Source organism: Psittacula echo, assembly GCF_963264785.1.
Source record: "Psittacula echo genome assembly, chromosome: 1".
NCBI classification, from domain to species: Eukaryota; Metazoa; Chordata; class Aves; order Psittaciformes; family Psittacidae; genus Psittacula; species Psittacula echo.
In genome coordinates, this window is record NC_137735.1 from 38,702,481 (window position 1) to 38,730,015 (window position 27,535).

Sequence of the window (27,535 nt, forward strand, 5' to 3'; positions counted from 1 at the left end):
TTGATTTTATTATGCATTACAGGTGGATTGAGGGGAAAAAGGTTCAGTAGCAACTAGAATAAATTGTTAAGACCTGGATTTAAAATACGTAATTAGGAAAGCTGCAGAGTCATGTTATTAATTTTAGGGCAGTTTTTGTCTTTGTTTTCCAAACCTAAGCAAGGTCACACATTCAACTATGCTAACATTTGAAGCGTACAGTCCATTGGTGTTTCATTTTAAGCTCTGAGTAAATAAAGCATGAAGTTTTTAAACAAGTGTATTTTCTTTATATTAACTTTTATTATTTTATTACGTTTACACTTATGGAAAAATCTGCCACTTAAAAATACTAATTTAAAGTTATTGATTCTATAAATCACATGTGCTTGAAAGTACACAGTGCTGACAAACTTCAATGACACGTACATGAAAAAAGGAAACAGTTCAATTTTTAATTAGAAATACAACAGTATGTCACAATATACTGCAAGCTAGATGATTATTGCAAAATAGTATGCAGCAGACAAGCAGCGTTTAACTTTTACAGGACTGCGTAAAATGACTCTTTCCAGACCTGCAGTTCTTTATGCTGTTGGAGCTGTTTTACTAATGAAGCAGCAAATGGGAAAATTACTAGGCAAATTGTATGCAGTTAAGACATCTTGAGGAGCAGCTATTAACATTGACATCAAGGAGTAAGTTGCAAACCTGGCCCATTTTCTGACCATTGAAAAAAGCCACATTGTTTTTCCTTCCCAAGAGGGCACACAAAGAAGTTCTTTCCATTATTGGGACCAATCTTCAAGACAGTCTTCATAACAGATCGCTTGCCATGGTTACAAAATGGAAAATCCAAGTCAGCCCACTGCCAAAAGAAAGAGGTTTAGGCACAGTTTTGGCATATATGGTGGCTATGAATTCCTTATTTTAAATTGGCAATAGAAACAGATCTACAGGGGGAGGCCCTAGAGGAAACTCCTCCTAGTAGTTAAAGTAGTTTTATCTCTTTTGTAATTACTGATTTTAGGTTTTTCTCTTAACTGTAACTGCACACACTAACTGGTTTAACTTCAAATGATGCTAACACACAGTTTTCTTCAAATAAAGGCATGATAGTCTTTACTGTCTGGAATTCATCTGGTGGGAGGTGACTGAGTCAAATTCTTCTCAGTCATACATTCACAGCAAGGAGCAATGGCCACCAGTTGCAGCTAGGAAGGTCAGGTTAGGTATTAGTGCAGCAGTGGGAGCAGTTGCTCAGGCAGATTACAGAATCTTCATCCTTGAAGATTCAAGATTTTGGCTAGACAGAAATGTGTCTGATTTCCATATCTAGAGTTTGCCATAGTCCTCCTTCAAGCAAGAGGATGATCTGAACAACTTTTACAAGTCCTTTCAAACCAACATTTCTGCTATGCATCTATTTTACATCACTTGGAAGCAGATAACATTTGGACAAGCAGGGGCTTTCTTAGCAGTAAGAGAAGTAACTAAAACTATAAATTTGTAACTGCTATTATGCTTTTAGCTTCAATTCAGTGTGCAAAAGTATTTAAAATTACCTCAAACTTTAAATGGATCATATCTATCCACAAATACAGATCACTGGGGCAAGAAGGCTGCAGAACAAGTGCTCATTAGAAAACAGGCCCTGCAGTCTTATACATACCTGAAAGTAGTCACACTGAGTTTCCCTGGGTAGAGGACAGGTATAAAACTGCCTGCCCTTGTTTTCTCCATCCTTTCTCACTACTCTGAGGCTGCAGAGCCGGCGGTGTTTGCTGCAGCGAGGATGGCCTGCACTTAACACATAAATATCATCTGTCAGATTAGCTTGAGGTATGCTGTAATGATAGGTTACAAAATGACACCCGCATAATGTTAAAGGTATTACCAGCCAAAAAACCCTCTCTTACCATTCCAATAGTTCACTCAGTGTTCTTTTGCACACAATGGCAGCCAGAAAACTTACTTCTCAAATGCACTTTATCGCACCTTTAAAGCTGAATGATTTCTAGTAGTGAAGACAAGATTGTGTGCTTTTCTTGCAAGTATTATACCAGCTTTCCCCAGCATTAGCCCTTGTTTTGAATAATTTTAAAGTAATATACAAAACAAAATAAATATTACTACAGCTATTATATTGCCCAATCCAAATTCTGACATGCTCTAAAAGAGTATCCTGCTGTCAGAGGGGAAAAAGACCAATACAAAGTAGCTACTCCAGGTATTTGTATGCTTCCCAGAAAAGACTCCCACTCTTTTTACTAAAATATTACAGTAATGCTCCAAATCATATTCAGACAAGAAATAATCCACCTGAGGCAGGGTGGAAGAGTGTTCTTTGAATGGGATAAAGTTTCTTTCTTCCTCATGATCGAGATAGCCAGAGATTATCTGAATGCAATAAACAAAGCTTTATTTAAAAACAGTAACATGAAAAAAAACCAGTTACATGAAAAAGATTAATAGTCTGAAATGTATCTTTCCAATGTGTGTATATAGCAGAAAGGCCTGGAGGGTGAGGGGGATAAATAATTTATTCTGGTTATCAGCTTAGGAATTGCATGTTCTTCTATGTCTGCCAGATTGCAGTCCTACAGACATCAGTAGTTTTCTTCCAACACCTCACTGAAACAAAAGAAAAAAACCCCAAGACTTTGTGTTGGGTTTTGTTACAAGTGTTTGGTTTTGGTGTGGGTTGTCTTAATTTTTGTTTTGTTTTTTTGTTTAGTTTTTTGTTTGTGTTTTCTGGGGTTTTTTTAATGTTTAAGTTGATGAGTTGCTTTAACTACCTGTTACCATGACTGGTATGGTCTCGTTTCTTTTTTGCACTCCTCTGTCTTCTCAGTTATCCTGCCCACCTCCTCAGTTACAGTGTCACAGTATGCTAGAGATTGGAAGGGACCTCAAAAGATCATCTAGTCCAATCCCCCTGCCGGAGCAGGAACACCTAGATGAGGTTACGCAGGAAGGCATCCAGGCGGGTTTTGAATGTCTCCAGAGAAGGAGACTCCACAACCTCCCTGGGCAGCCTGTTCCAGTGTTCTGTCACCCTCACTGAGAAGAAGTTTCTTCTCAAGTTTAAGTGGAACCTCTTGTGTTCCAGTTTGAGCCCATTACCCCTTGTCCTATCATTGTTTGCCACTGAGAAGAGCCTGGCTCCATCCTCGTGACACTCCCCCTTCATATATTTATATATACTAATAAGGTCCCCCCGCAGCCTCCTCTTCTCCAAACTATAGAGACCCAGCTCCCTCAGCCTTTCCTCATAAGGGAGATGCTCCACTCCCTTAATCATCTTAGTTGCCCTGCGCTGGACTCTCTCCAGCAGGTCCCTGTCCTTCTTGAACTGAGGGGCCCAGAACTGGACACAATATTCCAGATGCGGTCTCACCAGGGCAGAGTAGAGGGGAAGGAGGACCTCTCTCGACCTACTGACCACCCCTCTTCTAATACACCCCAGGAGGCCATTGGCCTTCTTGGCCACAAGGGCACAGTGTTGGCTCATGGTCATCCTGCCATCCACTAGGACCCCCAGTTCTCTGTAGTTGTCTACTGCGACAGCAAGGAGAAAGTATATTCACACAGCCTAACCTGGCTAGCCACTGGGATTCTGCTTCAAAACGGGTGCTTCAACAATGCAAGGACTAATTTCTGTATTTCAGAACAGACACATCACCAAGAAGTTTGTAGCATATTGTTAATATTTCACACTCACCCTGCATAATGTACCACTAAGTGACATCTATCTTGCAGTCCCATTGCTGTTGTGTATGTCTGCCCAACTTTCTGACAACCCTAATAGGTTCTCACGCTTCTCTTAACAAGGCAATGGATGTGTCTGAATAGGGCTGTGTAAATACAAATTCAGGATGGGTAGAGCACTGAAGTAGTTACATATAGAATGGGAAGGAAAGTTAAGAGAAAATAGTGAAGGGAGGTTCATTAAGGTACCTGAATAGAATTTCATACCACGGGAAGAATTTTGAGAACTGCTAGTTGACATATGACTTTACTTGGAATATATGCATTCAGCTACCTTCCTTTTGTCATCTTTCATGATGATTTCAATGATCTCTCTAAGCAGATAGCAACTATAGTGCTAAGATCAGACAACTCTTCAGGTAGAACTTGACCTATTAGAGCTATGGTGCCCTATCCCATAGGAATAGCTGAACTATGAATAGCTGTTTAGTTAAGAGCAGATGACAAAATCAGAACTTTTCTAATGACAGCCTAAGTCATTCAGTGCTTTTGAAATCTGACTGTAATTTTAGTTTCCCAAGAATAATCTACCTCTGGCAGAAATCCAAAGACAACAGTGTCCAAACCCAAAAGCATGGTATTCCAATAATCTTCAGGGATAAAGTTGATCTTTGGGATTATAAAAAGACTTGTTTACATTTTAGAATACATACCTTATTGCTTTATTATATTGGTGAACTGAGGGTATATGATCAGTTTTCTGTTTCTTCTGTACATGTGTGAAAGAGAGAGGTTGCTGACAGGAGGACAAAGCCATAGCAGTTACAGGTGTTGGGCAATGCTTGGCTGTGCTTCCCCATGACTGGTAGACATTGTTTTGTATGTGTCTACAATTACTTTTTGGAGCAACACACTGAGAGTGTCCATTGGATATTTGGGTATCATTTCTCAAATCATCTTTGTTACCAAGATCTGTCAAGACAAGAGTTGTAGTTCCAAATGCAGCTTTCCTATTGATCTTTATTTCTGTGCTGGGTTTTCTGAAGTCATTACAAGGGTACTTCACTAAGTTTATGTTAAAGGCTGCAGAATCTTCAACATTCTTTGTCTTTGGAACTAAGGGAAAAGAAGTTATTGGTTATAATTCATCTGTATAGTGATACATCCTATTTCTGATCTGTAGTCATAAGTCATCATACAGAAAGTGAAAGAGTAAATTTACCATACCATCTAGAAATATGTCAAAACCTGTCACAGATTGGATATAGTACCAAATTTCTTACAATAACTAAAGCTCATACACTTTTGGAGTCACATACAGCATGTGTTTCAAGATAACATTACCGTTGTTCTGATAAGACCAGATGTGAATAGTAAAGCTGTTGGAGAATTAACCATACAAAGTTGAATTTGACTTAATTACAGGTATTAAAATGTTTAAATTTTCCAAAATAACCTTTTATAACCCTAGCACTGGAAGATGGCAGGGTATGGTATCTCCCAGCAGCAATACTAAAGTATTGTTTTACTGTTGACACAAAAAGGAACAAAAAGGATTAATTTGTTGGGTTTTCTAGTGCTTTCAGGGCTCACATCCTTTCCAAACATTGCACACATCCAAACTTACTGATCCCTTACTCTAAGAGGCTTTAGAAGCAAGCAGTTCAGACATTTACTTTGCATTTATTTTCTGACATGAACAACAGTAAGTTTCTTCACAGAGAGGCCTGTCTAGTAGGCAATATAATTCCAAAAGAGTGGTCAGAATTTATTAATCCCAGTTCAATAAATAAGGAGTCTGTAGGTTATCTTTCCTGAGAAAAGGGTGAAAAGATAAACTTTTATGGGGTCCCTATGTGCAATCTTTGTAAAGTAGCTGCGAAATCATAGTGTTCAAGAACAGAGTCTTTTCTTTTCTACCATCTCCAGCAAGTGTCTCACTCCTACATCTTCCATCCATACAAGGAAGAGGGAATGAAGCAGAAGAAAAATGGGTAGGTAAGGCATACACAAGGGCATGCTTTCTCTAAAGGTATTCTGAGTCAGAAACAAAATAGGAATCCTTACAGTTCACTTTAAATGCTTCTTATTTCCAGGCTCCTTCTGTTTTGCCACTGCTGCACAGTGAAACATATTGGTTCCAGTGCATTCAGATGTGCTTAAGAAAGAATAGGAGCTTGGCTGTGTTCTTAGCAAAGGAAAAATGAAATTGAGATGCAATAGTAAATAGTTATTTTTGTCTAGAAACTGAATTATAGAATCACAGAATCACAGAATAGTTAGGGTTGGAAAGGACCTTAAGATCATCTAGTTCCAACCCCCCTGCCATGGGCAGGGACACCCCACACTAAACCATGTCACCCAAGGCTCTGTCCAGCCTGGCCTTCAACACTGCCAAAGATGGAGCATTCACAACCTCCCTGGGCAACCCATTCCAGTGTCTCACCACCCTCACAGGAAAGAATTTCTTCCTTCGATCCAATCTAAACTTCCCCTGTTTAAGTTTGAACTCGTTACCCCTTGTCCTGTCACTACAGTCCCTGATGAATAGTCCAGCCCCAGCATACTGGAGGGGATACTGGAAGGCTGCTCTGAGGTCTCCACGCAGCCTTCTCTTCTCCAGGCTGAACAGCCCCAACTTTCTCAGCCTCTCTTCATACGGGAGGTGCTCCAGTCCCCTGATCATCCTCGTGGCCCTCCTCTGGACTTGTTCCAACAGTTCCATGTCCTTTTTATGTTGACGACACCAGAACTGTACACAATACTCCAAGTGAGGTCTCACGAGAGCAGAGTAGAGGGGCAGGATCACCTCCTTCGACCTGCTGGTCACGCTCCTTTTGATGCAGCCCAGGATACAGTTGGCTTTCTGGGCTGCGAGCGCACACTGAAGCCGGCTCATGTTCATTTTCTCATCGACCAACACCCCCAAGTCCTTCTCTGCAGGGCTGCTCTGAATCTCTTCTCTGCCCAACCTGTAGCCGTGCCTAAGTCTAGTAGCTAACTGGCTCTAAGTCCAGTAGCTAACTTTACATACCAAGTATTCTGTCCTCAAAAATTCAACCTTTTCTGCTGACAGTAGTTAATTTAGAAACAACATGAAAGAAAAAAAAAAATCAACAAAGTAAGAAGGCAAGGAATCCTAAAGTTTGAGAAGAGAGGGGTAAACAAAACTGTTAAAAAACAATCTCAAATACCTCTCCTAGGATTCAAAAATAAGTTACTTTAAAAAAAAAAAAAGAAATTTCATAACAGTATTCCACCAGGTCTAACACGTTCAAATTCCAGGCCTCTTTGCAGCATTGGCACACAGCTACACAAGTGAAACTTAGAAGTACCAGAGAAGGAACAGGATTTTGTTACAAAGCTTAAAATAAAGCATTTGTACACATGCCATTATGTATTTTAAGGTCCAGCTGACACTATTAATTCTAGGATAAATGTTAGTTGGTAAATCTGAGTCTGTGGACAGATTAAAACTTTCAGGTTTCTGGCACTGATTTTGCAGGAGAATTATGCAAATTAGCCTCTGCTGGCAACTGTCATGTAAGGCATGGAGACATACTTTTGTTGATCCCTGGCCTAAAGAAATAGACTTCAGCTAATGTAAGATAAGAGTTTCACACACTACATTCATAAAATCAATAACTAGAATGAAGCAATAATTTAAAAAAACATTAGAACTTATAAGAACCAAAATTAGTACCATAAAGTCACTTCTTCAGCAGCTGGGAATTTGGAGGCACTTTGGAAAGTATGGCTTAATTAAAGCTCAATATGACCTTCAATTCTGATTTCAGCATCTATACTTTCAGTCATAGTTTAATGGAGTAAATTTTTAACAATAGGTCCTGAAGCCCACATAAAACCACTAATTCTTCTCAGATACAAAATGCCTGTGTATTGTTTACAAATATCTTTTCTTTCAGTTTTGTAGCACCAGAGATAGAAAAATTAAGAACTAAATTGTAGTATGCAATTTCAGCCACTTTCTGAATAATCCACTAAATGTGAAATAAGTATTAGTTTTTGAGGTAGAAAAGCGTCAGTGTGGAATTGTTATAGAATTAGCTTTATCCCTGAAAGCCACACACATGCACACCTCTAGGCTTTGTTTCTTGGAACGCATGTAGCAATTAAATACATTTTGGAGCAACAGTCTTGATGCAGATAACTTCTTCTAAATCCCTCCAGAGGATCCACTCACTTTTTTCTACAGAAACTGCAAAAGAATACAAAGCTCCTCTTCACAGAGAAAACAGGTCTCAGTGGAAAGTCTGTCCATAACCTCACTCATCCCTTCTTAATATCCAAAATTTCAATACAGAAATCTGGAGAGAATTCAGCATGTTATTCATTCCATCTTTCCGCCCATTTCTGGGTCTCATTCATAGCTGCTTCTGCCCACCAGATCTAGATAGCAGCATTAAAAGCTCCAGCAAGAGACAAACAACAAATTTAGGTAAGAAGTCCCGAATCATCCTTACTCTGAACTTGGAGGCAAAAACCTAGCTCCTGAGAAACCTGACATCCTTTTGGAAAGGGTACCAAAATATGCTGCTTTTGTTCACATGACAGACTGATAATTGCTTTTCTGCCTCTGGGGATTTCTCTGCAATCTGCTGCAATCTTCTAATGAATTTAAGTAGAGCTGAGAGAATGGAGTTTTGTCTCACTCCTTCCCCTGAAAAAAAGGGTCACTGCAGAGGCTTTTCTATAGAATCCCACCTGAACACAAAGTGGGAAGACAAGCCTCTTTTAGGCTTTAAGAAAAGAGATTTTACATGATTGTCTGTGTAAAATATCCCCAAAATCCAAGTCTAAGCTAGCTAAAGTTAATTACTTAAATAGATTCACAATTATACACTTTTACAGTTCCAAAAACTGCATCAAAAACAAATCCTCCCCCCTTTTCCAGTATAAATTCCAGACAACTTTCAATACCTTCAGGCCTTGAAGTCAAACAGGCATCACAAATTTCAGCAGAAGGCTTGTTTATTAGGGTACAGCGCATGCACGTCCATTCCTCTTCAGACTTCCAAGCTACATCTTCATTAGAACATGACCCTCTGCCATATGCCCAGCCAATTAGGCTATTGCTAGTTGGCAATTTGCTGTAAAACAAAAGATGTTAGTCTTTTGTGACATTTCTTCTACAAATTGCCTTGTACCACTATGTGCAGGGAGGAACAGGGCTGGAGGACAAGTAATACACAGTGTTATGCCTGCCTATCATAGCTTGGACAGCATGTCATGGTTAGAGTTTGATTAATTTTTTTTATTTTTACCTCAAGGGCAATTTTTTCCCAATGCTGCATTAGTAAATACAAATATTTAAATCATAAAATCATGGAATGGTTAGGGTTGGAAGAACTGTTTCAGTACATTTCTCCCAGCCCTTGTATAGAATGCTTATGAACAAATGCATTATTGGACAAAGAACTGTTCAGAAGCTAAACTACAGAAAGTCACACAACTTAGCAAACAAATTGTTTTGCCCTCATTTAAATTGTGCCCATTAGACCACTTTGTTATTGTAACAGCCAACAGAACTTAAAACCTTAAAAGTCAGAAAGTCTAGAAAGTCTTTCTTGCATACCACCATTTGCTAGAAAACCCTTTAACATGTAAGAGTCTGCTCGGAATAAAGTGTCTTCTTTTCTGTTGGCAGTGGTGGTTCTGTGGATTTTTTAGTCCTGCTCAGAAGGAGTTCGGAAATGTCCTAGCTGTGACTGGTAAGCCAAATCTGTACTCCAGACACTCCTACAGATTTAATTTTATTTATTTCCCTGTTAATTATAATACTTCCTATGGCAATACGCTGATACAGAATCATAGTTACTATTTTACAGTCACTGCATTTTGTCATAGTATCCAAACACTGTTAGCACAGTAAATGTAACTTGAACTTACCCGTTAAGGAAGACGCATGTAAGCTTTTAAATACTATGGTTGATAAGATTTTTTGGAATTACGCACTTTTGGGGGGCTTTCTAATTCTACAAATTTAAGCATTTAAAAATGTAAATGCTGTACTTTGAAACTGTTGTGATACAACTTATACCCTTAACAGCCTACATTTCTAAGATAATGGGAGGGATATCCACTACTTACCACATATCTTGCATAATAGGAAAACTAAGGAGGGTAATGAGAACTGCTGACATACCAGAGATGCTATGCTGTCAAGAGGTAAAGCAGACATTACAGTATCTTTCACCAAAATACTGTGGCTAGATAACAAAACAGCTGAACTGGAAGTGTGAAAAATGGGTATTTTTACATTATTAGATCAGATGTTCTATTCAGCTACCAAAAATGCATTACTAGACTGAATACATTCAGCATGTCATCATCCCAGTGTGACCCCAGTGTCATTCTGCCACCCTTCTCCCCATTTTGGAACATGAAATATGGGGGGTGTGGTGTTTTTAAGACTCAAGGTACATTTGGATTTGATGAGGTATAAGCTTATAATGAGTATTTTCTTCATTTTTTTTCAGCTGAGAAAAATCATAAGCTACTTGATTTTATCCAAGAACCACTGGGTTAAATTCTACACTTTATGATCTGTAGCAAGTCAGTTTGATCACACAGGTTCCTTTCAGCCTTGAAATGTGAAAAGCTTGAAATGGCAGATAAACTGCTGGAGCTACACATACTTTTATTTGGTAACAGTTACTGCATAACAGAAAACAGAGCAGTAGAACACAAAAAGCTTACCATTAGGATGAGAACAGCACAAGAAACAACCTTTTCACTTTATAGCTACCATTGTTAAGTTTTTCAATGAAATATACCACTGTTTAATTATTTGTTAGAAAAAAAAACCCAAAGAAACACCACCACCACAAACAACAAAACCCAAACCACTACTTGTTCTAGAACAGAGAAAGAGATCTTTTTTAACTTGCATCATTTTCTAATTATCTGAGTCAACAGAACACTGCTGTCTTCCCACCCTTCTGCAAAACATTGGTCATTGGGGTTATCAGCATGTGAAATATTTATCTTCCATGCTGGCATTTTCTACAATTGATCTATACTCAAAGGCAATTTTTAAGCTTTAACCAAAATCCCTTCAGCCATCTGAATCTTCAAAGTAGGTTGGAGGTGGGAGAGAGATTTGTGTGTTCTATAAATCTTATATAATACACACACACACACAAATTGCAAAGCAAAGCAATGGCTTTTATTAGATTGACAAAGCTCAGTGTAAAAAGGCAAGATTCTGAAACCTCAGATGAAAATTTTCAAGAATAACTTGGGTATAAGAGTCCGAATAAGGTGCTTTTGGAACTTTTACCTTCTGACCCTTTGTGATATCAAATGCATTTTGTGCGCTCCTAAAATAAATGAAGGAAATCTGCTGCTAGCACAACTTGTGTGGAACTGAAAGTGTCCCTGTGGCACACCTGTAGTAAAAGCTTTCCAAATACAATAAAGAGGAAAACAAAACCCCCCAAAAGTCCTAAGCCCTACAATATTTGCAGCACTCTCAATTAACTAACGTTTTAGTTATCCTTGTCCAGAACAAAATTTCACAGATGCACAGCTATCTAGATATTCGAGGACTGAAGAGGCTATCCTATGAAAAGAAATAGAGACAAAAAGTAACCCACCTTATGCCATTCAACTCAGTTGTGCGTAAGCATCCAAGCCTATTATATTGATAACACCAAGAAAAGGGGCAGTTTTTCCAGCAGCAGCAAGTAATTCTGAGTACTCTGAATTGTTTTTTTATTCCTACATTCAAATAACAACCATTTAACAGATGTGCCCTTTGAAAGGAAAAGTATTAAAGAATTGAAGCTTTTAACCATTTCTAAATGCCAATGGCCAAAATACTTTTTTTTTCGTAAAGTCAAGGAAATCAGAAATAAAATGCACAAGGATCTATTCTATTTGAGAAGTGATAAACACACTTCGAGGTGCTTAAGCATTTGAAGCTTAAAAGTACTACAAAGTTACCATCATACCTTAGATTGACAAGCTGAGGATCTGCCTTTTGACATCCAGAGCAGAAGTAAGTCATCCTGTTATTCTCTCCTAAACGACACACAGTGATCTTACCATTGCACTGAGCACAGGTTGAGCGCTTGTATACTTTGTAGTGTTTGTAGAGTGGAGACCCTGTTTTGCGGCACTAAAACAGAACATGTTTAAAACCCAAGTTAGAGAACAAATATAAATTTGATGTCAGTCCTTCTACAGTTCAACTGAAGCTAAAATAAAAAACCAACAAAACCAACCCAGAAACAAGTAAACTGACAGCTTAACGACTACATAAAGATATTTAAGGCACATTCACAATGGCTATCATATCCTTTTATGAAGAGTTTACTTTAAATCAGGTATAACACTGACTGGAATTCTCCACATAATGGATTAAAAGACAGAATACAAAAAATCCCACAGAATACAAAACAAATACATGCTAGGGACTCCCTGCATTCAGCTGGACCGGCTAGCTTGATTTAGCAGAAGCCATCTTTGACCTGGCACCTGCAGGAGTGTTCTTAAGGAGCTGATGAGCTCTAGCCAATGCAGCATAGAAGACAAAATTAAACCAAACAAAAGCCATAAAACTAACACCACCTTCCCTTGTCTGAAAAAGAGCCAAAACCACACCACAGAGCCAGCTCAGACCTGATGCAACAATCTGGGTTGAGCAGCCTTCCCAAAACCTAAAGAACCGCACAATGCAGGTGTCCTGGGTTCAGCAGCAGCAGTAATTTTTTCTCATTCTTAGTAGCTGGTGCAGCACTGTGTTTTTGACTTTCGGCCTGGGAACAGTGCTGATAACACCAATGTTTTTTAGTTACTGCTCAAATGTTTAGTCTGACCAAGGACTTTGTGAGTCTCATGCTCTGCCAGGGAGGAGGCGAAGCCGGGAGGAAGCAGAGACAGGACACCTGACCCAAACTAGCCAAAGAGGTATTCCATACCACAGCACGTCATGCCCAGCATGTAAACTGAGAGTTACCTGGAAGGGCTAGTTCACTGCTCGGTTGCGCTGGGTATTGACAGGTGGTATTGTATTCTCTTCCCTTGTTATTTCCCTTATCATTATTATTATTGGTGGTAGCAGTAGTGGTTTTGTGTTATACCTTAGTTACTGGGCTGTTCTTATCTCAAGCCGTGGGAGCTACATTCTTTCGCTTCTCCTCCCCATCCCTCCGGACGCCAGGGGAGGAAGAGGGAGGTGTGACTCAGCGGGCTGTGTGGGTCTGAGTTACTGACTGCACTTAAACGACAGCAGGAATACTGCATTTCTGCAGTATTTCTGCAGGAGTTGGGTAGCACCCAGTAAAGTTGCTCAGCTTCAGTCTTAGCCCTGGCCATACCAGACAAGTTGGCTCATGAGAAGCCACTTGGCACTATAGAAAGCTCCCCAGATCCTGGAATAAAATCATATTGAATTCAGTACAGTACAAGCCCAAAGGGCACAGTGACCTAGAAAGCCTCCAGAGGGCTGACAAGCAGGTACATTTCATGACAAAAATCACATGGCAGCAGCATAAACATACCTCAGCTAAAACTGACAGAAAAACAATAAAAACAAAACCAAACAAGAAAAGCCCAGTTGAGTTGCAGCCAACTCTGCAGAGCCACACGCGTTTCTGCGCTACGGCTGAAGTTCAAGTGATACTACAGCTAGCCCAGCAATACCAGCCCAGCTCTGGCAGGGCTCAATGGCTCTAGCTCCATGAGGCACGATGACCCTTGAGTTCTCCCCAGATATAGGGGTCTTTGAGCACAGCATATTTGCTTCTGCTGTGCTCTTGAATAAGCCACACTGAATGAGAAAGCTTTCACCAGTACAATCTAGTAATTCAATTAGAAGGAATTACTAACATATATTTACATTAATATTCACAAGCAGTTTGCTTTCTCCTCAAGATTTCTCCTCAAGGTTTACAGTTAGTTTCTTATTAGTGGTTTTCTCCCATCCAGTTATTTAAAAACCAAACAAAAGCAACAGCTTTCTATGTAAACAAGATTCTTCAGCTTTGTCTGTAAGGTGTTACTACAAACAATATAGTAGGATTATACAAACATTCTGTAATAGTCTATAAAAAATGATACAGCACTACCCCTTGTATTCACCTATTTTCACTGGTTTTATCTTAAAGAGACTTGGGGGGGGTGTGGGGGGTGTGTGTGACTATCTACCCTTTAAAAGCACTTGATAGATGAATACTTGCTAAATATAGTTTATAAATGTTTTGAAAATGGATAATCTGAGCTACAGAAAGTTTAATGTGTTTATTGTCAGTCTAAAAGACTGTTGACACATTTAAATTTCCTAGTACTATAGTTGTTGCAGAATGCTATCTCTTCACTGTCAGACTTCAGTGAAGCGTGGAGAATGAAAAGTTTTGCCTAGCCAACAGACTAAACTACTCTTCAGTGGGTTGGGGGAAAGCAGACATTTAAGCAGACTATTAAACAAATTATGTGTTTAGCCTTTATGATTGAAAGATGGTATTAGGGAAGCCAGGTGCCCTCCTTCTAGCCTATCAAAAAAAGAATTTTTAGCAGCACTAGCTCCTTGCCTTTCATGAGTACTAAGATAAACAGACACAAATTTCATTGCTCCTTTTCATTTCTTTGCATGCAGTTTAAAGAAGAAAAATATACAAGAATTCTGTCAAATTCTCTCTCTTATTTTGGAAAGTAAAGAGCAACCAGGATGGAAGAAATTAAATCCTACTGAAGTTGTGGCAGCAGGGAGAAGCTGGAATTTATTTTACTTTAGCAACCAAAAACATCGCTTCAGTTAGGAAAAAAAAAAAAGTTGTTGGAAGTTACAATCTGTTCACTCAAACAAATATAGTTGCTATTGCAAGTGGCAAACTCTAGTTCCCAGTTTGAAGAGTGACCTTTATGTTCTCTTACAAGTTAATGTGTGCTTAACCTACAGCAAGTCTGACATGTTTAGAGCTGCATTACAGCACATGCACAGTGAAACTGAACTGGCCCTTAGGCTGCATCTGTCAAACTCTTCTGCTGCAACTGGACCAAGCTATGCACATTCTTACAGCCTAGGCTCCCTTACCTTTCCATCATTTGGCAATTCACAGTTAATAAAGAGCACACAAACCAACATTCCTATTTACGGAAACACTTGTCCTGCTGCATCTTATGATTATTTTCACTAGATGATCACATACAGCTAACATGCTGGAGTCAAGTTTTGGAGGTTTCTCAGAAACACGTGCCAATACCTTATAAAAAAGCAGGGTAAAATCACGTGTCATTTTCACCAAGTGATGTATATGCTCATCTGTCAGTTGGCAAACCTGTAAGTAAGACAAAAATGATTTTTAGAATATTGCAATGCCAAGGGACAACAGCAGAAAAACCTATAATGCAGGGGAACCATGAACACCTTCAGCTTATGTGGAACTGCATTGCCTCCTGTTGTGGTAATTCTTTGACTTCACATTGAAATATATCATCTTTCCAACCCTAACTATTCTATGATTCTATGATTCTACGATTCTACGTTTTGACATTCTATACTATACAAACTATGTAAATACCAAGCAACATACTTTACCTCACGTTTTGTGACACAAAACGTTAGATAAAAGTTTCAGTTGTCTTTGTCTATACTGACCTAAGAGTTTCTGATCACAGGAATCATGTGAAGTTAACAACTCTTAGTTGCCTCTTAATTTACTAATGGATTATGATACAAGCCGTCTATCATCAGAGGCTCTTTTCTGCAAAAGATCTTCAGGAAGAATACTTGAGCCAAAGCATCACAATTAGAGAGATATATCAATCCAAGTTTTGTTAAGAAATCACATATTTCTTTCCTTTGTTCACATTGCAGATACAAAGAAAATCCTGACTGATCCTATGAAAAGCTTTCAAAATGTTACGGATATAAAGCTTTTCAGTTACTATCTTCACCAGCTTTTCTTTACGTACTATGTAATGTCAATCTGTTTTGTAAACACTGGCCTTCTTTTCAACCAAACTTTGGAGATCCATGTTTGAAGATCTCAATCAAGAAAGAATGTTAAACAATGGTAGAAAAGTAAATTATGCCAGCTAGCAAGACAGGAAGTGGAAGAAACAGCAGCAAAACCAATCAACTCTACCACATAAACTGTTTTGGCTAGCAGCTGAACAAAGGAAACCTAAGCACTTTTCACTTTATTTATAGCCTGACAATTTAATGATAGCAAAACAGGATGCCAGACAAAGTCAGGATTTTAAGGTTAAATTAATTCCCTGCTAAGGAGAGATTTCAAGATGTAATAGAGAATGCTTAGCCCCACAAAATATGCCCACTCTGTGAAGCATGAGTAGCAGCAACAGTTTCCAAGGAATGCCACTGCAAATGTCTCCAGTTATAATGACAAAATGTTAATTTAGTGTCTTAGAATAACTTGAGAAATGACAGATCATAAAACCAAAGTGAGAAGATGACAAAATGTTATATAAATATGTACATTCTTAATACTTCGGTATCATTAAAACCAATCTTGGGACATTTCACCCACCTTAACAGCTGGATGAAGACCACTGTCAAACAGCGCTTCATTTTTTATTATATTTCCCACTCCAGGTAATACTGCTTGATCCAGTAACACATCACACAACATGAGGGTTTTGTGCCGCTTAATCTCACCTTCTGCTCTTAGGAAACTAAATTTTGGAGAACAGACATCTAAGCTTTCCATCATTCTCACTTTCCTCTCACTCTCAGCTGCATTTCTGGAAGAGAATAATACATTAAGATTTATTTTTATTTTCATTATATGCTAACATAGCAGTATGATTTTAAAAACAACACGTGAAAGTATAATAGAACATTATATGCAGATAACAGAAATCTTGCAAATACCAGTGACAGGAAGAGGCACAAAAATTACATTAACCACCCCTCCCAGAAACAGGTAAGTGAGGCATGCAAGGAACATGCATCTGACCCAACATACAAGAAAACACCCTCATTTTGTACATATTAGTTTGAAAAATAATTGCCAGATTCTTGTTTTAAAACTATTACCAACATGGAAAGACCATGCATTTGGACCATCAAACATAACTAACTGTATGGTTACATGGTCCAATAGTTACTACATGACAATAAAAGGTAATAGTTTCTTACGGTTTAACTTTACCAGGTTACATAGTCACTTGAAAAAGTACAGTACAAGAAGTCTCAGGCTTACATAAGCTTTTCTTTTGTAATATTAAATATGCATATATATATATATGATACTTCAATTTACATGCTCCTTTTCCCCAAAGAGCCTCAAATGCTTTAAAATCAAGCTTGCTGTTATTTTTATTAGCAGTGAGAAGTACACCGCTGATGGTCAAAAACATGCACTTAATGTAAATTAGAACAATTATATCAATTTGCTTCCAAAAAGAAAGCAAACATAAACACACACCCTTGGGAGCATAAAATCTGAAACCAATAATCATCAAAGGTCCTTATTCTTGTTAAGGAATTGAGACTTGCATGGAAATTAAAAGAGCAATGGGGTTCAGCATTCAGATCCAAGAACGGACTTATTCACAGTCTTGATGCTATTGTGTAGAAATACTTTAACTGTATGTAAATTCTGATGCAAAAGTAGCAAAATTAAATTACCATACCAATATTGAGAAAGCTTTGTTTCTTTGTGTCTGTGATGGTATCTGAGCACTAAATTTCTGTGTGATTTTTCACTATGTTCTTAAAAGAATGTTGTACAAATAAACCAAGCTGTGTTTAATTTGGTTAGTTTCTACTTTACCTATACTCTACTGTCACCTCGAAAAAACAAACAGTATCCTCTGTAAGCTGTATCTCCAAAACTGGTAGTGCTGCATTTCTGCCTTTGCTTCCATTGGGATTAATGCACATGGAACCGTTCATACCGAAGTGAATCCTTGGAGAGAAAAGAGAGTTCTTACAGGTATTTTATCTTCACATTTCCAAGCATCACACTAGTGTATGTTTGAAGTTATAAACTGTTCTTACCTAACCAAGTCAGTATGTATGTACGTTAATTCTAGCCTTTATGAGTAACATGGCAACAAACTACTTGCTTACATAAGGATCGATTCCCAGAGAAAAACCTCCCCAAGTCAAAACTATTCCAAAACATAGCAGTTTTCCAGTGGCCTTCAAAATTCACTAAACAGAAGCCAAAACTGATCATTAAGTAATATGATTTTCTGGTGTATCACACTTAGAATTTTTTCCACTTGACATGCTGGTCTTCCAACACAGGTTCTTAAGTCTCCAGGGAGGCTGAAGGAAATGAGGCTACTTTACCAGAAAATTTTCTGTTAAATCAGGCAGAAGTTACCTGGTATGAAAGAAAAGATTTCAGTCCCCGTATTGCCAACACTTTTATCATATCAAAGCTACTTCCAATAACACCATAAAAAAAGTAATTAACATCTGCCATATGTTGTTTTCTGCTTTTCTTTGCCTACAGCCAAGGCAAAACCTGCAGGTCAATTAAAAATTAATATAAGAAAAAAAATGCCCAGATGGCAAAGGAGTTGGAACAGACTCTTTCAAGCATTCTTTCTACTGGTCACTAATGCTTTAAAAGGTCTTACATTTTATGATATATCCCACTAGGAGCTAGTATATGTGAGCAAAGGACAAGTTTGACTATGGTCTCATGCATTTTATTTATTACAAGTTCACCTGGTACATTCAAGTCATAGAAAACCTGTAAGGTAGAGAGATTGTCCTACTTGTATACATAATATATCAGAAAACAAGGATTATTTTGTAGCTACAAAAAGATGTAACAGATTTAGAAAGATTAGAACTATGTTGCAAGTAGAAGGGTAAAAGAAAAGCCTTAAATGGAAGTCTTAGCTATTAAATATAAGAGTCTTACTTATGTATTCTGTACTAATTACCATAAAGAATGAGAGGGGATTTTTTTCATCATCCATTATACTGTGCATTTGGTTAGATTTATTTTTAGTTGACTTTGCATTACAGAAGCATATTGAAATAGAAAAAGTAATCTAGATGATTCCAAGTACAACCCTGGTGGCTAGTACAATATGTCCAAGGACTTAAAGCATATAACAAAATCCTAAACATGCCAACAAACTCGTAATAAGCTCTGCAAAGCATGAGCAAACAATGATTTGGCAGTTTTACCATTTGTCTAGGAGACAGCTTCACTAAAAAGTTAAGGTACACTTATGTTACCAAAACCATTCATCTGCCAAATTTCAAACCACAGTTCCAAATCAAGATGTTAATACTGTTGAAAGCAAGCAAGCAAGCATAAATGTATACATACTGAATACTAAGTTGCTTTTGGTTTGGGTTTGTTTTTTTTTTTTTCCACATTAGTTTATTAATGATTCAGTTGCTCTGATAAATGTTGAGTACAGAATTTAAGCCTAAGTTTCCTAAGGAAGGGTAAAAGGACTTGCAAGTACACTTTGTAGTGGAAGACATTAAGTAACTGTTACTTCATGCACTTCTCTGAGTTTTGTCCTTAGAAAATGCAATTTCCTGCTTGAAACAAAGCATTTCAGGGATTAACTGTCCTTTTCAGACACTGTTACGTGGAATCTTAGGCTAAGAATATAGTAGATTATGTGAAAATGTAAGTGGCTATATCCATTATTTCCAGCACTGCAGAGAGAAGACTGCAGGTAAGTTTCTTGATAACACTAATTTTCAAAACTCTGAAAGTGACTTTAGCAAGAGCAAGATGACCCATGAATACATACAGTCTGAACGCACAGGAAGTCTTTTTCTCTCCACTTACCTCAAAGCTTTCTGATCAAAATACATAAAAAGTTCCTTTCCCAATGTCTCCACACCCCTGTAAACATGTCCAACAAGGAAATCATGACCAGAGGTTCCCTGCTTGCTTGCAGCAGTCTAAAAATGAATACACACACAGATTGAAACCGAATTTATACTGCTTTGATTCTAGCATTAGTACACATTCACCAAATAGCTGATTTTTCCACCTTGAACATTAGACCTTTTCTCCTCAAGCAGCTCTACCAAAACCCGTGAGACTGTTAACCCAGGAAACAGTCACTATTGCTCATACTATCTCAACTCAGCTCCTTTTCTTCTGAATTGCAACAATACATCTTTTTATCAGGGAATTTTATGCCTTTTCCTTCAAGTAATGAATTTACAAGAAGACTTTAAGGCTGATGTAAATTAAACAGGTACAGCTCAAATATTAGTTGTCGGTATCAGTTCTGCCATTTGCAGGCCTATATCCTTCTCCAAATGCCGCCTGCTGGAGTTTCTACCCATGCTAATATGCTTTCAGTGTTTCACATGGGGCAATACATATTACAGGAAAGCTACCACTGAGCTGACAGAGGTACTTCTCTCTTCCTACTAGTTTGAAGTCTAATCTCGGATGATGTTGAACAGGAGGTGGGACGTTACAAGAGGACAAGAAAAAGATAATTGTGAGATGGAAACAATGACCTTTTCTTTCTTAGAACATGAAGCTCCGCTGAAATTATAAGAAGGGACCACTATTGATTATCTTGTCCAAGCACTGGCTCAAAGCAGTCTTACGTCAGGCAACCTTGGGCATCGTCCAGTCAACTTCAGAGTGGCTCTAGGAATAGACACTCTATTGGGCCCTTGTCCTAAGACTTGACTATTCTATTTGGAAATTTTTTCCACCACAACTTAATCAGAAATTCTCCTATTGTCACTTGTATCTGCTGTCTCTAACCCTACCTGCACCTTTGACAAGAGTCTGGCCCTGTCTCCTCTGCATTCTCCTTGTAGGTAGCTGAAGAGAGCAGTAAAACCCAGTTCTATCAGCTTCTTGAGCACCACGTGCTTCAGCCAGCTAATCATACCAGGGGCCTCACTCTAGCATGTTACTAGCTTTTTCCTAGTGGGGAGTTGGACTGTACTCCAAAGGCACTGTAATCCAAATGCAGCCTTGCAAGTGCTGAACAAAGGTAAGAATCACTATCCTCAGCCTGCTGGCTACATCGTCATTAGCACAGCCCAGTACAGGGCTGGCTGTCTTCCTCGGAGGGGCAAGTCTCAGCTGGTCTGAGCCTCTTTTATATGTGGAGCTGTTTTGCACCTGATCAGCAGCCATGCCTGTGCCACTGTATGACATATTCTGTTCCAAGTGCAGGACTCTGCAGGTCCTGCAAACGCTGAGCCTGTAAAGATGCCCGTGACAAAGAGCACCTTGAGGTCCTCAGAAGGTCCATTCAGCCCCTGCTGAAACCTGCAGGCAGTATCTTCACTGTCATGGGATCCCTAAGTGCAAGGCAGATAGGTGTACCACCATTACACGCTGTGTGCGCTGAGAGCAGGTGCCACATTTATTTAAATAGTTGGTCTAATTAAAATTATTTTAAAAAAATAGTCATAGAAGTAAACCCTCCCTCTCTCCAGCCCAACATGTACCTTCTCCACCTCATGACATTCAGACTTGTGAAGACTTACAAGAAAAATTAAAATTAGTAACTGCTACTATAAATTTCCTTTTATTGTAGGTTTCCTGACACTAAATAACATTTAAAATTTATCCTATGTAAATGAGAGTGATTCTAAAACCTTTCCCTCGCTATTTCCAAAAGCCCGTGTTTGTACAGCTTAGTCATCCCCTTACACAACTGACCTTGTTTGTTATGACGATGACAAGAATATTTAATAATTTAAAATGCGAATAAAGACGGTACCCAGGGACGACCCCTCAGTGGAGGGTACTGGGGAAGCAGCAGCCCTGCCGCTGCCGGAGGGCAGCCATGTCGGCCGCACCAGCCATCCTGTTCCGTGCTCCGGCTCCGCGTTCTCACCCCCGACCCACTGCCTGCTCCCAGACTCATCTCCTCTCTCACAAACCCGGCAGCGTTCACCGTAGCGCACACCCGGGGGCTCAAGCTCTGCGACCCCGGCCCGGCTTGGCGCTGCCCCTGAAGAGAGGCGGCTGCCCCGCCCCGCCGAGGCGCCTCTCCGTCACCCCCTGCCCGGTCCCTCACCGCGCCGCCGGCTCCGGCCGCGGCTGCCAGAGCGCTGCTCCGCGCGCTCCGCACCGCCTGGCCCCGCCGCACCCGAGCCTGCAACTTCTCGCCATAGAGCGCGCAGCCCGGGCCCTCCACCATGGCCGCAGGGGACCGCCAGGCGCTGCGCTCCACTCCACACGGCCCGCCTCTTCCCTTCAAATCTGCCGTTCGCTTGGGGGCGGTGCAGCCGCGCCGAGCCCGCCTCCGCCCGGGTGAGCGCTGGGCAGGTATAGCGGGGAAGTTGGGAACGCTTACGATCCCTCGGCAGTTCAGGCCCAGACTGACAGGCGGAAACCCCGCCCCGAAGGGTTCCGCGGGCGGGCTGCGCTTGCGGGGTTAGGTGAGGGTGGCGGCTGCCGTCGGATTGGAAGAGGTCAGTGAGGTGAGCCGAGCCGAGCCTAACCCGCCGCATAGTTCTCTTCCAGTGCTGCCCAGCTGGTGTTTTAAGCTTAGACGGCCCTTTTTGTGGACGGGAACGTTAATCAAAGAGCATTGCGTGTGAGACACTTCAGGGAAGGCACGGTATCTTCATTTTGTTCTTAAGTGTGAACTTCTAATGCCCTCTGATACCTAATCAGCTATCACAGGCTTTCTGATATTGTCTAAACCGCTCTTCAAGTACATCTTCTTTCAAGACTTTCTTAATGCACAACGGGAAGTTTCACAGCCTTATAAAGTCAATATTTAATAGGTTTTTGCACTCAGTCCACATTTACGCAAGGTAAATGCTTCCTTCCCTGCTTCATTTGAAATAAGAATAGACACCGTAAACTCCACAAGCTCTTAACAAAATTGAGGGAACTTGCATTTGAGGGTAGAACATCAGATGCCATTTCCTGATGTCCACCTCATGAGGCATACTCAGAATGTCTCAACTAATACTGCTTGTTACATAAACCCTGCATATCCAGTCTGTTATCTGGGTTCAATCTAAATGCATTTATTCCTAAAAGAATAAATTTCATTTTTTTCCTGTAAGGAAGTCACTATATGAGGTTAAAATAATCATGTTTGCTGAAATAAAACTGAATGCAGGTGTGCTGCTAAAGTTAGAGTATGCTACCCTTTGTTAGAAATGCCTTTTTTCTTTTTCACAGTGATGTTTGAGCTGTGATCTTTCTAGATCAAAACAAGGCAGTTGTTAGGCAGAGAATTAAGCTCAGTCATCAGAGAGCAGAAATCACTGATGTTCCAATATGGTATGTGAAACTCAGACTGATTTTTCTGCTGCCTTTGAGTCTTGCCTAACTGTTCTTCCAACACAGAAATTAATGCATAACTTGGGTTTCTGTATTCATGTATAGGCACCTTAAAAGTACAGACAATAACAATTTCTGTTACTTGACTATCAAATGTAATGCTTTTCATGATAAGGGATTTTATAACTGGATATTTTCCAGTAGATGGTTTGTGCAGTGTGTTACAGCAGATTGGGTTTTCAATTCCACATCTAATTCTGCAGGTGCATCAGAAGCTCCAATACTAACCATTTGTTACGGTTCTCTAGCCCTTTATCCACTCATGTAAACAATGAATTTTAACTAGAGATTCCACAGTAACTCTCCTTTTGCATGCACTTCTATTCCTCTAAAAGTTGATTTCCAGGTACATACAAGCTGTCATTGGTGAGCTTTATATTATAGCATTTGGTGGTGATTGGTAAATATTTGTGCGTTTGCTTTAATAAAAGCTTTTAAGAATACATTTGAAGCAAAGAGAGGTAATAGCACAGTAAGAGACACAAGTCTGACTGTTTTGCACTTTGAAACAAATGCCCAATGCTGAACTTAAAATCAGGATATTTTTAGGTAAAAGTGCCTAAAAGACAGCAGGTGAATGAGGAACAGGTGTTGGGCAGAACTGTTGCTGATACAGTTTTTTTAATTGTATAGTGGTACAGCCAAGACAGAAATACACAACTGTGTGTTTTCAGTGTTCCAAGTAGAATAATCTTATCTGCTTTCGTGGCAGTCATTCCTTCAGTCGGGAAATCTCAGTTGCTGCCATTCAGTTTCAACATTACAGTTCACTACAGGCTACAAGGGGAGAAATTCTGTTAAAATGCAAGTTTTAAAAGGAGTCTGATGGATTGCTTACAAAATAAAAGCTTTCATTAAATTTATTTCAGAGTTCTTTATTAAAATATAACATTTCTTGGCAGGTAGTTCTATCAGTAGTTGTTCACACCTTATTTTGACTTTGAAAAATCCAGTGTCCACAAGAAATAATTTCTCCCGCAGGTGATTAAATGTGCAAATTTCAAGAACAAACAAATAAATCTCACTTAAGTTTAATATTTGACTATTTTTTGCTTCCTGTCTGCTGTTGGATCAAAAAAAATCGTAGCATTCTACTGTACCATGATAACTGATACAGCAAATAATGGCAAGTTACCTGCAGTGAAAGGTAACATCTATTTTTAAAACAGAAATTGAATAAATCTACATATGCTCATAAATTTGTCCTGTTATTGTAGCTGTGTGCACAGCTGCCTCTGTTATTTTCCCCAGTGGTGTTCTCAGGCACCATTTCTTGATTTGATTGTGCATTTGCAATATTTACATTCAGACAGTGACATACAGTGTCACAGTGTGCTCTGGACTGGACACTCATATTTTTGCTGACATACCTGGGAAGTTATTGCAGTTGTGATCTCATTAGGAAAAAAAACCACAGACATATTTCTTTCAAAAAAATCAGATTTTCCAGAATTATTAAAAGAATACCATTCTTAATTGCATTTTCCAGAATTCATATGGAAGCTCTGCTTCCCTGCCTTGTTGTACCCATTTGTATTGCAGGACATTTGGCATGAAACTGCAAGAGTAGAGCTACCAAAATCCAGTTGCTCAGACTGTTTGTTCTATGTGGAATTCCTCCCTTGGATTAATGTGTTAGTCTTAGACCATTGGTGCACAGCTAAATTTGCCATTAACAAAGCTTTGAAAAAAAGATGTTGCCAAGGAATATTATCCTATGGCATATATAGACTAATTTAAATGGAGTATCGTTTTAGACCAAATGGCAAAGTTAGATTTTTCTGAAGGCAACACGAGAGAACAGAAAAATGCAGAGTACAAGCACACCCTGTTATCCTAATCCTAATGGTTTGAAAAACGATGTCAGCATTGATTCTCTTGCTCAAGGCATAGGTTTTTTTTTCTTTTGGCTGGTTGAAATATACAGTGAACTACAAAGACACTCCCTTTATGGTGGCAAAATCTTGGATAAGAATTAAGAAGCAGTGGATGACTGATGTGTTTCATGGTTGCCTGGAGAGTTAATGTGAACAGTTAAGCACACTCAAAATTGCTCATCATGTAATCCTAATGAAATCCTTCCTAACCCTTGAAAAATGTTCCCAAATCCTTCAAAATTAAGTCTCTTAGTGCAATTAATCCAAATAGTTGCACTGTTCAGGGAGTGCGTTCTGGTTATGAATTCCTGGTCTCCCAGTGATTTTTGAAGGTCAGGCATAGTTTATATGGATGCATAGTTAAACTACTTTTTGTCAGTTACCTCAAAATAAATAATGCCTTGATTGCTGGGATACTTTCTTGGTGTAAAATGCTTACTTTACATTACAAAACATGTACCATTATAACTTTGTTTTTTTAAAGCTGCAGTTATTGTAAAGATACAGACCAAGGAAGTTCTATGGAAATTGCAGTAAAGTGTCAATATGAAATTATGAACTAAGTTGTGAATAACAGTTTTAGTGTAGGAGTTTCTCACATATATTTCATTGTTGCAGCCACAATAAAATGCTACAACTCACATACTCTTCTTACTGAACATGCAGTATGTGTTGAAAATACTTATAATTAATGGATTAATGGATTTGGAGTAAAATGGGTAGTTGAAACTTAGTGATACCATCCTAATTTATGCCAATGGAAAATTGGTCATAGATAGGCATATTCCTAGGGTTCCAATTCATATACTAAGCAAGAAAGTCAATTTCTTATTTATAAGTTGAATACATTATACTTTTAAGTAAGTCGCCAGAGCAGGATATGACTTAGATAAATAACAACAAACCCCAAACAAAGAAGCCACTTAATTATGAGTGCAATTATATTTTTAAAAAATTACAAATGTTTTGATATTGTCACAGTATTACCAGAATTTCTCTGAGCAGTGATTAATAGTGTGACAGATTCACCTGTCAATGACTGTTTGGCTGTAAGTAAGTCACCATTCTTTTAGAAAAAATAGCTTCTTTTCTCTCTACCAATTTTTGATTTCTCCAGAGTTAAAAAAAAAAAAAAAAAATCTTTGAAAATCTTGGGTAGTTTGATGTGTAAGTTTTCAGTTGAATAAATTCGCTATATTCAGTCAGGAATTAGATGTGGATTGCTTTCAAATGCTGAAAGTCATACGTCTTTCCTGAGAGACCTTTGTTCTGTATTGATCTATTACCTTTCAGACTGAAGGGTTAAATCCACAAGAGGGAGTTAGACTTAAAAGGAGAGAGGGAAGCTATTCACACTCCCTAAATTTCAGTAATAATTAGGGTCCACCAACTATACTATATTTATAAGGTAATGGAAACTCTGAACTTCCTATCTAATCAATGGCAAAAGGTAGGCACCTCACCAGACAGTGATTTAGATCAGGGGCCTCATTAGGTCTTTCTCTCCATTAGCCTCACTGGGAGCAATGCCAGTTCCTGCTATTGGATACCCCACTGCGTAACTTCAAGCAGTCACCTATTTTCCTGATGAGGAGAGATGTGTTTAAGAACATGATTCCCTTGTACTTTGAGCCTGGTGCTGTCTGGAAGTGTCATGGAGTTGCCTAGATGCCTCTCTGCAGTCTGGATTCACAGCAGTGAACCACCTCCTTTGGTTAGATACCCAAGCAAAGCAATTTTTTTCAAAAAAGAGAATGTGGAAGCTTCTTGTAAGCTGCAAACCATTGATACCTGGATAATCAGTGGTGCATCTTTTCCCTGGGAAATGGACAGCAATTGATCCTAGAGTTTCTAACTCCTGAGAAAGTATTCAGGGGACTAGACTAGTCAGTGTTCTGAACTGAGGCTAACTCCATCTCTCTTGACAGAGTGTTTCTACTTTGCATAACATAACTTCATTTTTAACTAGAGCACTGACTGGCACCAAGGTCGTTTAGATTAGCCTGGAATTGTCAAATCTAATCTTCAGCATCCGACTGCTGAACATAATCACCTCAGACTTCGTATTTTGTAATATAATTCTCTCTGGAAGGATATTCTGATCTTAGGGTGTGATCTTGCTGTTAATTGTAACAGGAGCTTTTGAGAGTATGAATTTAATTTTGCCTTGTCTGGAATGAATCTGCATATAATGGTGTAGTGATTGAGTTATGTAAAATAAGTATTCAGTATCCATCTACACCCTTTGTTTGTTTGTTTTATTGAAGGGAAATATTTCACTACTCTAGAGATTCCTCTTCCTTTCTCCATCAGAGTATCTAATAACCCAGTGATAATGGCAGTTCCTTTGGTGGCAGGAGATCAGCAGTCCATATGCTGCTCCGTATCAGATTGGATGCTTTGAACCTAGATATATTATTCCTTCTGTGACTGTTTTAAGCTAGCAGGAAAGACAGCTTCAGAGACCATAGCAATATTATCCTCACCATGTTTCTGTTCAAGAGCTGACCTGGTAAACATTACAAGAAACTACATCTTTTGGAGCAGATTCCAAAAGCAAGATACGTAGAGATACTCAATTCCACCTATGTATGAGGTATAAAGAAACTGATATCTGCAAATCTTGATGCCCGTGCACATCCTAGGAGCAGAAAATTTGCTACAGCAGAAACTTAGCTTCCTGGGAACAGAGGCAGCATT

General features: G+C 39.0%; 1 protein-coding gene across 1 annotated transcript; it reads right to left on the reverse strand.

Moving 5' to 3' along the window:
* Window positions 1–670: 670 nt before the first annotated feature.
* Window positions 671–21,798, reverse strand: NEIL3 (nei like DNA glycosylase 3; the record flags this gene model as incomplete). The annotated part of the gene is made up of 10 exons (XM_080638960.1): window positions 671–847; window positions 1,652–1,826; window positions 4,404–4,806; window positions 8,632–8,801; window positions 11,667–11,833; window positions 14,919–14,993; window positions 16,209–16,422; window positions 17,457–17,591; window positions 19,458–19,573; window positions 21,676–21,798. 10 exons carry the CDS (start codon window positions 21,796–21,798, stop codon window positions 671–673), a joined length of 1,755 nt encoding a protein of 584 aa, XP_080495086.1.
* Window positions 21,799–27,535: the final 5,737 nt, after the last annotated feature.